At 55.1% G+C, this 13,691-nt stretch overlaps 1 protein-coding gene across 2 annotated transcripts in view; it reads right to left on the bottom strand.

Moving 5' to 3' along the window:
* TRIM9 (tripartite motif containing 9) overlaps nt 1–6,974 on the bottom strand; it is a gene marked incomplete at both ends in the record, with an annotated part of 58,138 nt that extends 51,164 nt beyond the window's left edge. For both annotated transcript variants that reach the window (XM_082282809.1, XM_082282810.1), the window contains one exon: nt 6,159–6,974. In XM_082282809.1, coding sequence (XP_082138935.1) covers nt 6,159–6,974 — 816 coding nt within the window. The remainder of the gene's footprint in view (nt 1–6,158) is intronic.
* Nucleotides 6,975–13,691: the final 6,717 nt, after the last annotated feature.

Genomic DNA, 13,691 nt, shown 5'->3' with positions numbered 1-13,691 from the left:
CCCTTTAAAAACCTAAACTTCTAGGTGCTGGATTACGTAGAAGAGCAGGAATGAGCAATGCAGAGCAGCCCCAAAGGCTCTTGAGAACATTTTCCCAACAAAGATCCACCCTGCACCAGTGTCAGCTCTTCAAAAGCATCCTGTGAAACCTGGTAAATCAACAGCAAAGCCTTTCCACACTCTTGAGTCATTTATTTAACACCAGGTGCTCTGTTTGCTCTGCTTCCTAATTCTCCTGCTTTTCCAGGCTAGGGATATGGTGACAGGGGAATCTCTGGGCACGGATACTGCAGAGATTTCCATGAAACAGAGACAAGAATTAGTCCCTGGGCTGATTTTTTCCCCCCCATCACCTGACTCGTGAATGCATCACAGTAAACGCAGCAAGATCCAGGGGGGGTTTCCTTCATTCATCAAGTGGCCAAGAGAAGGAAAAAGATGCAGAGAGAACGGAAAAGGTTTGATATTTACAGTGTGCAGGAACCTTGTGGATGAAGATGGACCCCACCAGAGCTCCAGCTGCTTGTTGAGATGCTTCAGAGCATGTGGAGAGCCTGAGCCAGATGGTGCAGCACAGCATCACTCTGTCAGGGTGGTGTATTTTTGGACACAGAATCATGGAATGGGTTGGGTTGGAAGGAACCTTAAAGCTCATCTCATTCCACCCCTGCCATGGGCCACCTTCCACTGTCCCAGGTTACTCCAAGCCCCGTCCAGCCTGGCCTTGGACACTTCCAGGGATCCAGGGGCAGCCACAGCTTCTCTGGACACCCTGTGCCAGGGCCTCCCCACCCTCACAGGGAAGGATTTTTTCCTCATATCCAATGTAAACTTCCCACTGGAATGGAATAAAAGCTGCAGCGATTTACACTCACTCTGGGAGATGACCCTGGGCCCATTTCCATCTGCAAATAACCCCGAGGTCACCTCCTGCCTGCTGGGCTCCAAGAGCCCCTCGGAGAACTGGCTGTACCACACTAGCAGGGTGTTGCTCCTTACTCCATTTACTGCAGTGAGTGCAGGGGAAAAGCTGCCTGACAGAAAGCTTTTACCCACATAAATTCACAGGAGAAGGCAGCATCGCCTCTGATCCTGGGCAGGCACAAGTTGCTGTGACTCACGGGATGGTTTAGGCTGGAAAAGACCTTTAAATCACTGAGTCCTGGGTCCCCAAGTGCCACACCAACACACCTTTTAAATCCCTCCAGGGATGGGGACTCCAGTGTTCCCCTGGGAGGTCCTTTCCAATGCCTGACCACCCTTTCCATGAAGAAATGTTCCCAATATCCAACCTAACCATTCCCTGGCCCAGCCTGAGGCCATTCCCTCTCCTCCTGTCCCTGTTCCCTGGGAGCAGAGCCCAAACCCCCCGGCTGCCCCTCCTCTCAGGGGGTTCTGGAGACTCAGAAGGTCTCCCCGAGCCTCCTTTTCTCCAGGCTGAGCCTCCCCAGCTGCTCCTCATCAGATTTTTGCTCCAGATCCTGACATTTCTTTGCTTTTTCTGACTTCAAAGCCTCTCAGCCTGTTTGCCACCCTCTGGATTCGGCCACAGAAGAACAGAGCAAGTGGGAAGGCTGTTGGGCACTGCTGGAGAAGGAGAGGATGGATCCTGCTGCTGCAGATGGAAAAAGGGTGGTGGGATTCAGGAAGGCCATCACACCAAGGCTTGGGAAAGAGCAGAGGAGAGCATTAAGGATTCTCCCTGCTCCTCTTTCAACAGCAAATATTTTACTTTGCAAATGCAAACAGATCTTGGTCAGACAGCAACTCCCCGAATACTTCCCCAAGCGCTGTGGGCTACAGGAATTCCCACGGACACAAGAGCAGCACATTCCCAGTGTCCCAATCTCCCCTCAAAGGTTCTCTTGGCAGCCAGCACAGAGCCCTGGCCAAGTGAGCTACGGAAAAACCCTGTCTGCTCATCCCTGGTGTCCCCTGGGCACAGAGAGGCCCTGGCAGTGTCTCCCAGCCCTGGTTCTCCCCACATGTGCAAACGAGCTGGAATAAACTCCCAGTGTGTGATTTTTGAATCTTCACAGGAATCACCTGCATCCCTCATCCCATCCGTGCTGGGACAGGAGGGGCTGAGCTCCAGGTGACACCTGTGCTAGTGAGCTGCTGACCATCACTGCTGACCCCACACGGTGTGGGATGGAAATTCCCAGGGCTGGGCTCTGCTGAGATTGGCAGGGATGCTGCAGGGGTTTGCAATCCAAGGAGAGTTTGTGTCTTCAGCCTGGGCAGCCCCAAGCTGGGCAGTTAAATCCCATGTAAAATTAAAACAGAGAGCACTGTTTACCTTCCACTGAAATCGAGAGCTGTTCCTGCTTCTCTCCAAGAGGACCTGGACATGGTGCCTGACCTCCTCCTCAAGGAGAGAGTGGTCCAGCCCTGGAGTCTTGCTTTAGAATCTTGGGATCATTAAGTTTGGAAAAGCCCTCTGAGACCATGGAGTCTGATCCTTCCCCCAGCACTGCCAAGGCCACCACTGCCCCGTGTCCCCAAGTGCCAGAGATGGGCTTTTAAACCCCTCCAGAGATGTGGACTCCACCTCACTCCTCACAGGACTTGTGCTCCAGAGCCTTCACCAGCTCTGCTGCCCTTCCCTGGATGCACAAAGCAAAAGGAAATGTGGATGAGAGCAGAGAGAAGAGGCAAACCCTGTGATCCCAGCCCAAAGCAGAGGGAAGCTTCTTCCTACACTGCCCAGAAAGAGCAGAAGATTTTCACCATGGGACCCCTGACCTCTTCAGCTTTTGTTTTGTGGATGGTAAATGCAGGCTCACCTTTGCAGCAGCTGGGATATGGATGGCAAAGACAAAAGCAACCTCTGGCAGGCGTGACCCAGCCCAGGGAGGTGTCCAGCCACGGGGTGAGAAGTGCCAGGGACTCCCAGGGCAGAATCAGACACAAGAGTGATGGGTAACACTCAGTATTTGAGAGACAGGCAGGAATGACTGCTCTGCATCACTGTCTCTCCATTTCCTAACCCAAAAACCTTTCAAACCTGCTTTAAATCTGCTATAGAATCCACAAACTTCTGGGAGACCTTGTAAACCTGAGCCAGCAACAGTAAAATGATTTTCAGACCGAGTTTGATCAACTGGGTGGGATTTCAGGGCTGTGGGGGACAGCAGAGCCCCTGGAGATCCCTCCCAGTCCGTCTGTATTTGTACACATGCATCCATGCATCCATCTATCCATGCATCCATCTGTCCATAAAAACACAGCATCGAGCTGCTGAGCCTGCACTCTCCACACATCTCCAGCAAAAAACAAGAGGCACTCGGATGCGCAAGGAATAAATGATGCAGCTCCATCTTGTGCTCCTGCTTCTGGCATGCCAAGCAGCATTCCAGCTTGTCAGGATAAAACCCAGACAGCTGCAACATCTGTGCAAAACTGGGACAATTCTGACTAAAAACCCGTTTCTCTCAATATTCACCCCGCTCCCAACAACTGTCCTGGAAGGAAGACGGGGAGAGAGAGGATTTGCCACAATCTGTGTCCAGCTTGGAAATCCCAGCTCCCCGAATGACAACTGATTGTGCCTCAGCACAGATTGTTTTAAACAATCCTCTGGGAGGACCTCAGAGAGGAAAGGGAAAACTGGGGCAGTTCCCGAAGAGGTCTGTGCAAAAGCCCTTTGGATCTGGTTCCAAGGGGAGCACGCTGCACTTAGCAGGGATTGCCCTGGGCCTGGCAATCACCTACTGAGGCGTGAAGGCTGCTGCTTTCAGGAACAACAGCTCATCCAAGCACTCCGGGGTCAGCACAGGCTGTGGGGACAATCACAGCCTCCCTGGGTCAGAAAGGAAGAGCATCCCAGAGAATATTTGCACCAAGAGGTGTTGGAATGGCACAAGAGAATTCAGGAGCTGCTGGCTGATGGGTGTAAACCAAAAGAGGGTTGGTTTAGATGGGATATTGGGAAGGAATTCCCTGCTGGGAGGGTGGGGAGGGGCTGGTACAGGTGGCCCAGAGAAGCTGGGGCTGCCCCTGGATCCCTGGCAGTGCCCAAGGCCAGGTTGGATGGGGCTTGGAGCAACCTGGGACAGTGGGAGGTGTCCCTGCCCATGGCAGGGGGTGGGACTGGATGGGATTTAAGATCCCTTCCAACCCAAATCATTCCATGATCCTCTCCTGTGAGCTGAGCTGTAGCTATCACAACACTGCTCATCCCAGGGAAAAAATCAGCTAAAAAAGGGACAGGCGCCCTTTCAGCAAATCTGTCCCCTCAAAAAATGACACCAGATACTTTTGCAAGAGGATCACCACTCCAATCCACAGGTGGTTCAGTTCCTAACTCCCAGTCCCAACCAGGATCAAGCTTGGAAATCACGGCCATTGATTCATTGTATTTTATTTTTTCTGGTAACAAAAATCAAGGTGAATAACCTCTTCCCCTGATTTTGTTGGATGGCATCTCAAGGAGCAATCTGAGCTCTGCTCCTGAAATACTTCTATTCTTATAGAATAGACTATTCTATACTCCTTCTATTATTCCTTAACACCACATTTAACTCCACAGACTCTTTTCGCCTCCCTAAAAAGCAAACAAACACCAGGGAACACCAGTGAACCCCTGCAGAAACACAGCTCACCCAAGGCAAGTGAGACTTGGCTGTCCAATTTCCAAAACTCCGAGAGCAACTGTGTGAAACTCATCATTGGAAATAATGTTACAGCTCCACATCTGTCAGCAACATCAATGAAACGGTGCATGGCTAAAGCTCTCCCCTGGGAAGAGGGATTTGGAAGGAAAAGCTAAAGCTCATCTTATTCCAACCCTACTCCCACTATCCCAGGTTGCTCCAAGCTCCATCTGACCTGGCCTTGGACGCTTCCAGGGAGCCACAGCTTCTGAACAGTAAAGAAATCCTCCCTCACGTTCAGGTGGAATTCCCTGTTCCAATCTCTGCCTGTTGCTTCTCATCCACCTGCTCCACATCACAAGATCCAGGCTCCATCCTCTGCCTCCCTGTGCTCCTGTGAGCAAGTCCCCAGTTCCCTGTGCTGTGCTGCTCCTGGGCATCCCACACCAGCTGGATGCCACCAATTCTGGGATCAGTGACTGCACCCCATGTACACGGACAGGGGCACCAAACTGCTCTGGCACATCCCCATAAGAGCACGGAAAATCCAGAGAGGAGTTGTTCCCGCTCCCAGCAAACGGGGGTCGGGAAAAGCCCCTTCCAGCAGCTACAAGCACCACCAAACCCTTCTCCCCACAGCATCATGCGGTCACCTCCCTTTTTGGGGCATCGTGACAAGCGACAGCTTGTCCCTGCATGCACCCACTGACCCAGTTTGGGGTGCAGCCCAGAGATGGGCACCGCTGCCACACAACCTGCCAGAGCATCCCGAGATATTCCTGGAAAGCGATCCAGCCCAGTCCCTTCCACTGGGAGGTCACCCCCCCACCAGCTCCCTGTCACAGGTCCCCCCACCTGCTCCAATTTGTTGGAGTGGGGGCCAATTATGCCGATGTTCATCCAAGGAATGACGCCCATCCCCTTGTGCCCTGTCCGCCCGTGTCCCAGTCACTTCTGCCCCAGTTCCTTCGGTCACTGGTGCGAGGAGGGAGGGAGGGAGGGAGGCAGAGGGATGGATAGAGCCGAAGCTGATGATGGCCACATCCCTGCCTCAAGCGCTGGGACCCTCTCCTCCAGCATGGAGGCGTGTGGGAGTGAGTGCGCTCGGGAGCAGCTGATCGGTATTCAGGGACAGGCTCCTGGCTGCCCACTGCCACCCCTCCTCCTCCTCCCGGTGACTCCGTGTGCGGTAGGAGGTGGCACCCCAAGGCTCCCCGCTCCCACGGCCCCGCGGTGGATTTCACGCCTCCCTCCTCCTCCCGAACCCATCGCTCCCTGTTGCTTTCCCAGCTCTGCGGCGCAGATGTCCCCGACCCGCCCCCGGGCCCTGCCAGCTCCTTTGGTAGGTCCTCGGCTGGCAGGGCTGGATTTGGGGAGCCACGGGGAGCATCATCTGCACGATGCCAATGTCCCCACGCCGAGGGGCAGCGCTCCTCTCAAGCAAGGGTACAACAGGGAATGGGAGAGGATGGGTGAGGATGCTCCCACCCTGCCAGCTGGGGAAGATGGAACGTGTGGGGCAAGGTGACTTGGCTGGGGCTGCTGGAAGAAGCCGGGGCTCACCTTGTGGAGCTTCCACATGGCTCCCAGCGCCTTGACCTCGTGGCTGGAGTGCTTGCCCTCCTCCAGGCACTGGTAGCAGACGGGGCTCTTGCACTGCACGCAGTACATGCTGTGGTTCTCCAGCTCGTGGTCGGTGCAGGTGGAGATCTTGCGGGGGCTCAGCCGGCGGCTGACGCGGCCCTGGGCCGGCGGCACCAGGCGATGCTTGGCCAGCGGTCCCCGCGGCGGGTGGCACCGCAGGCGGCACGGGTCGCAGTAGAACACGTCGCACTGCTCGCACATCACGGCCGCCTCCTTGGGCGCCTTCTCGCAGAGCTGGCACCGCAGGGCCGCCGCCCTGCCCTGCTGGTAGCGGTCGATGACGCCCTCGAGCAGGCGGTTGCGGGGGAAGCCCCGCAGCCCGCGCTCGTCCAGCACCAGGCTGCGGTGGCACTGCGGGCAGGTCAGGCACGCGTTGCGCGGCGGCGGCGGCGGCGCCAGGGCGGCGGGGGGCGGCGGCGCGGCCGGCGGGAACACGCGCACCCCGTTCGGGGACTTCTGGCACGGCGTGGTGGGAGCGCTGGCGAAGCCCCCGTAGGAGCCGTAGCCGCTGTCCGCCTCGCTGTACAGGCTCATCTTGTCCAGGTCCAGGTAGTCATAGTCGGAGACGGCCGAGCCCGAGGCGCGGCGGCTCTGCGGAGACTCCGAGTCCGGCGTCTGCACCAGGATGTTGCGGGCGCACGCCTGGCACAGGTTGTGCGAGCAGGGCAGGATGATGGGCTCCCGGTAAAAGGAGCCGCACACCGGGCATTTCAGCTCCTCTTCCATCTCTTCCATAAGGGAGGGAAGGAGGGCGGCGGCGCGGCTCCGGCGGCCGCGGCAGGAGCCAGAGGAGCGACCCGCACCGCACCGCGCCTCGGCGCCGACTGCCGCCCGCCCGCCGCCCGCCGCCGCGCGCGCCGCCGGGCCCCGCCCCCCGGCCCGCCATTGGCCCGTCCGCCGGCGCGGGGGTGCGCTACGCGCTGTGATTGGCTGATCCCCCTGTCCGTCATCCCGCCCGCCCGCCCCGCCGCGCCGCTGCGGGGGCTGCGCTCGGGGCTGCGGCGGCGCTGCGGGGTCGGTGCGGGGCGAGCGCCTGTCCCGGCCCTTCCCGCTGCCCTTCCCGCTGCTCTTCCCGCTCCTCTTCCCGCTCCTCTTCCCTCCCCCGGCTCCCGGGAAGCGTCACTGCACCCCCGGGCTTCCCGCCCTACAGCCCCCGCCCTCCCCGCGGACAGCCAGCGGTGCCCGCAGCATCCCTCTCCCAGGATCCAGGGGCGCTCCTGCGGTTTCCCCTCTGACCGCACAAGGTGACTTTGGGAGCGCTGGTGGCAAGGGAGCTGCTGAAGGATGCGGTCGTGAGACTGTAGTTGCAATTATGAGAGTAGCCCCACGTGCGCGATAAACGCATCATGCTCGGTAATCCTACGGCTTTCCGTGGATCGCAGCGGAGGGATGCTGGTGCGGTGATGCCCTGCGTGGGGAGCAGGACGCGGTCCCTGAGCCTGGGACGCCCCCGTGGGGACACGCTCCGCCACTGGAGAGCAGAGACAGGGGCCCCGAGGGGTTCCCGTGGCTTTGCTTCTCAACCCTGCTCGCTCTGAAGGTCGGCTGAGGTCTTAAACTCTCCTGGCAACAGAGCGGCACAGCGGGCCCTGTTCAGCCAATGGAAAAATAGGATTGCTTGGAATGCCTCTGTAGTATCTCTTATTCCCCTCTCTCTGTGCGCACATTTGGGGCTGCCTGTTGGTGCAGATGCTCTGTGCCTCCCATGATGGCTTTGGACTGTGTCCAGCGCTGGGACTCCAACATCAGAAGGATGTGGAGCTGCTGGAGGGAGTCCAGAGGAGCCACAGGGCTGCTCCAAGGGCTGGAGCTCCTCTGCTCTGGAGCCAGGCTGGAAGAGCTGGGAATGTTCACCTGGAAAAGAGAAGGCTCCAGGGAGAGCTCAGAGCCCCTTGCAGGGCCTAAAGGGGCTCCAGGAGAGCTGGAGAGGGACTGGGGCCAAGGGATGGAGGGACAGGACACAGGGAATGAATTTAAGCTAAAAGAGGTAAGATTTAGAGCAGATATTAGGGAGAAATTCCTGGTTGTGAGGGTGGTGAGGCCCTGGCACAGGGTGCCCAGAGCAGCTGTGGCTGCCCCTGGATCCCTGGAAGTGTCCAAGGCCAGGCTGGATGGCACCTGGAGCAGCCTGGGACAGTGGAAGGTGTCCCTGCCCATGGCACCCATTTCCATGGTGGTGGAGATGGCAAAAGTACTGGGGGGCACCCCGGGCTGTGTGTCCCCTACTTGGCAGGACACACTGAGGGGCTCCTTCCCCTCTCCAGGGGGTCCATGCAGTTCCTGGGATTCAGCGAGCAGGTGCAATTGCGAGCTCCCACACTGATATTCAGGCAGAGGGAAGCCCAAGAGCTGGAATGCCCAAGGAAGGCACCACCATTTCTCAGCCTGATAAGGAAGGACAAGTGATAAGGAGAAAAGGATTTTCTGAGTGCTTCTCTTTTCCACTCTGGTGTGCTTTGTTCTTTCCTTTCTGCTTCCTCAGGCTCCTGCTGGCTCCATATTGACCGTGGCTTCCCTGGGCTGTGCTGGACTTTCCTCATTTGCTCCCTGTTGGTGTCTCTGCTCAGAGCTGGTCATTTTTTTTCCCTGCTCTCCCTCCTCGAGCTGCCCTTTTGCTGAAGTAAAACCATCATTCCTTGTTTGCCTCTTGTTTCCTGTGGCCATTTTTCACCCTGGCAGGTCTAGGATTGCCCTTTCTGCTGGAGTGATCCCGCTGATCATGGAAATGGGCAGAAAGAGGAATGCAGCCAGTGCCTTTGGAAGCAACCCTTGGCCATAAACATTGAGCTGTTTTCTTCTTGGCACTGCAGCTGGAGCCCTCAGCGAGAAGCAAGTGCTGCTCACGCCCTGGCTGTGTTTTATTTACGGCTGTCACACTTGTCACTGCCCCGAGAGCTGCACAGCTCTGAACCTGCAATAATTACTTGACCCAGCTTCAGCATTCGTTTGTCTGCCGTGGCCACAATCAGTGAAGGGATGGAGAAATTGTCTTGTTCTCAGCTGGCTCCTGCTTTTCTAGTGTGGCTCTTGCCAGGAGCCTCACCTTCACACAGAATCAAGGAATCGCTGAGGTTGGAAAAGACCTCTGGGATCATCGAGTCCAACCTCAATCCCTACCTTGTCCCCAGCCCAGAGCACTGAGTGCCACGTCCAGTCCTTCCTTGGACACCTCCAGGGATGGGGACTCCAAACCTCCCTGGGCAGCTCCTTCCAATGCCTGATCACCCTTTCCATGATGAAAATTCTCCTGAATTTTCCTGCTGTAGAAGCAGCTGCATCTCCTGCTGTTGGTGCATCCTCTGTTGTAACCAACCTCTGCTCTGGAGAGTGTGGAAGCCACAGCTGGGCTGAGATAAATTAAAGTCATTTAGACTCTCTAAGTGCTGTTGGATCCTCTTGGTGAATCATAATAAATATCTGAGCTGGCCTAGAGCTCATAAATAAAATAGATGAATGAACCAAGACAATAACTCTGCAGTCTCTTTATTCATCCCACACCCACAACACCTTGAAGGGATAAATCAGAGTGGACAAGGCCTCAGAGTTCCTCACAGGAGAGGGTTGGGAGCACCAGAGCCTTCCCAGAGGTGTTCCCACGCTGCTGAAAAGGCCTCAGGTGTGTGATGCAAGCAGATCTTCCACTGCCATGTGGGAAACCTGCTTCAGGCTCTGGGAATGTGTTTCCTCTCCTGCTTGGAGGTACCACGGAGCCTCTGGTGTTCCTGCAGAACCCATTGTGCTGGAAGACTCTCCCTGTGCCCACTGGGAACATCTCCGCGGATGCAGCCAGAGCTTGGAGTTGCCTTTTTATGACTCCAAGACATTGGCAGATCACAATTCCTCCTGTTACCAACCAATACACCCTGCTCCTCCTCCTCCTCTTCCTCCTCCTCCTTCTCCTCCTCCTCCTCCTCCATCATTTTGAACGGATGAGCTCTTGGCTGACGGGAGAAATCCTGGTTTGTGAGTCCCTGTGTGCACGACCTTGAAATCCGCATCCCCGCTGTTGTCCTGCTTCCTCAGGTCATCCAGAGCTTTCAGCATATCCTGATTTCCCTGTACTGGGGCCAGCTCCTGGCAGCAGGGCAGGTGCTGAGGTCACTCTCCTCTCTGGTGCCAAGAGCATCGTCAGGAATGCTGGCAGCATGCCTAGAAAGGTTCCAGGTCTCCCTGAGTTTTGGCAGGAACCGCCTCCCAGAGTGACCCTCAGAGCTCCTTACTGCTGACATCATTTACCCCAGGCACCATTTCAGGAGCTCAGAAAGTTGGAAACCCTTCCCATTTGTTTCTGAGGTCTCCTCTTTGCAAGGAAAAGTGCCAGATTATTTTAGACAATTGACTTCATTGAATGCAGGTGGCATCTTTGCCCATTGTATCTCCGTGTCACCAACATGAGGGATCCAGGAAATGCTTTGTGCCTGTAGCCAGACCTTCCAGTTTTTGAGCATTTTGAACATTTTGATGCCCAGTTCTCCAGAATCAGTTTCCCTTTGCCCAGGACAGGTTCCTTCCCATCACTCAGAGCTGCTGCAGGCTGAAGGCGATGCCAGCTCTGCTGCCTCACTGCTGGCAGGGAACTGCAGCTCCCTGGGAGAGGGATGAGGTTTCCTGGGGTTAGATGGATTACGGGAGTTAGAGGAAAGCTTCCCAATGGCAAAACACTCAGAGTTTTTCCTGTTGTGTAGGAGGCAGGCAAAGACGCTGAGCACAAGAAGGACATGGAGCTGCTGGAATGAGTCCAAAGGAGCCACGGAGATGCTCCAAGGGCTGGAGCCCCTCTGCTCTGGAGCCAGGCTGGGAGAGCTGGGGGTGTTCAACTGGAGAGGAGAAGGCTCCAGGGAGAGCTCCGAGCCCCTTGCAGGGCCTGAAGGGGCTCCAGGAAAGCTGGAGAGGGACTGGGGACAAGGGATGGAGGGACAGGACAAGGGGGAGTGGATATAAACTGACAGTGTTAGATGGGAGATTGGGAAGGAATCCCTGGCTGGGAGGGTGGTGAGGCCCTGGCACAGGGTGCCCAGAGCAGCTGTGGCTGCCCCTGGATCCCTGGAAGTGTCCAAGGCCAGGTTGGACAGGGCTTGGAGCAGCCTGGGCTAGTGGAAGATGTCCCTGCACACAGCAGGGGTGGGACTGAAGGGCTTTTAAAGATCCCTCCAAGCCAAGCCACTCTGTGATTCAGGGATCTCTCTGCTTCCCAAACAATGACACCCAGGGCTTGTTTGGCTGATGAGCAACACCAGCAAAGTTCATCACCACCCACACGGAGTGGGAGTGAAACAACCCCAGCTTCATAACTGCTCAAAGCCTTCCCAAAAACCTCTGGAGGTGTCCAAGGCTGCTCCTTGCCCTGGCACAGGGAGGCTGCATCCTGAGAAACCCTAATGGCAACATTAACTGTGTAACTGATTGAAATATTTAACGATTTTTTTCCTCTATCAGACTTTAATTACAATCGCTGAGCACACGCTTTGCTTATTAAATCCTGCACTTAATTGGTAGCACAGGGTAAGGATAAACCCGCAGGTGTCAGAGGAGGTTGTTCTCCCTGGAGGGATTCCAGCTGTGACCATGGGGATAATGCTTCCCAAAAACATCTCCTGGAAATCACTTCTGAAAATAAGGTGGCAAAATTGCTCCATTAAATATCAGCAGGCTGGCAAGATGCCAGGATCTGGGGATGTCTGACTGTGGAAGAGGAGAAGTTAAAGCTCAAATGATGCCTCAGAGTGAGATGTACTGAAAAAATCTGTAAATCTCAATGTGCTGCTTACTTTCAAGGGTGTCATCATTTATTTTTAAGTTATTTATTTTTTTTTTCTCTCAGGAGCTGGTGGAAAATTTCTGATTTTTATCGAAAGAGAGCAGAAACCGTTGCTAATACATGGGAAGAGCAGAGCTCCAAGTCTAAATTGTGATGCTCCTTTGACCAGCCTGCCCACTTACTCATCTCCTCTGGGATTAATGCCCCACTTCTCCAGCCTGTGACTCATTTTGGAGAACAGCACCATTAAACTCATCCCACCAGAAAAATCTGTCCTTCCTCCCACAGGCTGGGTTTGTCTCCATCCTCCTTTCCCTGCTGCCCAAAGACTCAGCTGGAACATTTGGAGGTTCAGATGTGCTGAAGGTAAGACATTCCCTGTGTCTTCAGCATTGAAAAGGAAGCTTTGTCCAAAATTTTGTGGCTTCACAAACAACTCAAGGCTTGTTTGACCTGCCCTGGAAGTGTCCCAGGCCAGGTTGGATGGGGCTTGGAGCAGCCTGGGATGGTGGAAGGTTAAAATAAAATCAAAATTCTGAAGTTCTAAACTCTAAAATCTAAATTATATCGAAACATAATAATAAAACTTGATCTGCCAACGAGTGCCTGCAGTCACCCAGGTGTTAGAGAGGCCTTCAGGAGCAGCTTTCCCATTAAATGATGGAGTGGAATATTTTCTTTCCAAGCCTCCTTCCACCCCTTGCAGCTTCTGGCTGACAACTTTGGGGGAAAGCAGCTGAAAACTTTTTTGGATGTATCAAGTGGGAGGCTCAAATCTAATGTATAGCTGAGTCTGGTGCAGATTTCTTCTTGCTGCCATGGCAACCAAACTAACTAAAAATAAGAAGTATTCCCATAAATGTCAAAACACTCCATGCTTCCGTGACGTATGGAGGATCTGACCTGGAATCTGTAATCATTATGTAACGGTGTTTAACATTCCAGTAATGACAGGGGAAGATTGTCTCCATGTTAGATGTTTTGCATAACTTTGGGAGTCAATCCGCTTCCCGGTGCTCTTCGGGATTTACGTTGGGAATGAGCTGGAGGTGCTCGGAGCAGTTGTTTAACACCTGCTGTGATGGCGTGACAAGGGACACTCATGAAATCAGTGCCAGTGTCCATCTGCTCGAAATAACCACTAAATAAACCACTAAACCCAACCCCTGGGCTGCTGGGAAAGCTGCCTGTGCGGGTGGCAGCTCTGTGGGAGGCAGCCTGGAGGGGGGACACACCGGGAGTGTTTTAGGGGCTCCCTCCCAGGTGTGCAGGTCCTGCTGGAGGGGGCAGCCCTGACTGGTGCCTCTGTCCAAGGGCTCCATCACTTCTTCCTAAATCGGAGAGCTGAAATCGGGCAGGGGCTCGGGAAGGGAGCCTGGGGAGACTTGCCCAGGTGTGGGTGTCTTCATGGTGGATGTCTGATAGTAGCTGGGATGAGATGGATGGGCTGATTCCCAGAGGATGAGTTTTTCTGTTGCTCCAAGTGGCCTTCAGGTGAAGCCCAGGCTCCAGGACACTCCCCCTGCTGCAGAGCCTTCACCAGAGGCTGGGAATGTCCTGTCGAGGTCAGCAGAAGGTGCTGCCATTCCTCAGCATGAGTTTCATGGAACACTGGAATCACTGAATGGTTTGGATTGGAAGGGACCTTCAAGACCATCCAGTCCCAACCCACTGCCCTTCCACAAGAGCAGGCT

The sequence above is a fragment of the Coloeus monedula genome (genome assembly GCF_965178545.1).
Source record: "Coloeus monedula genome assembly, chromosome: 6".
In the NCBI taxonomy this organism is placed as follows: Eukaryota; Metazoa; Chordata; class Aves; order Passeriformes; family Corvidae; genus Coloeus; species Coloeus monedula.
This window is presented reverse-complemented; position numbering and strand designations above follow the sequence as displayed.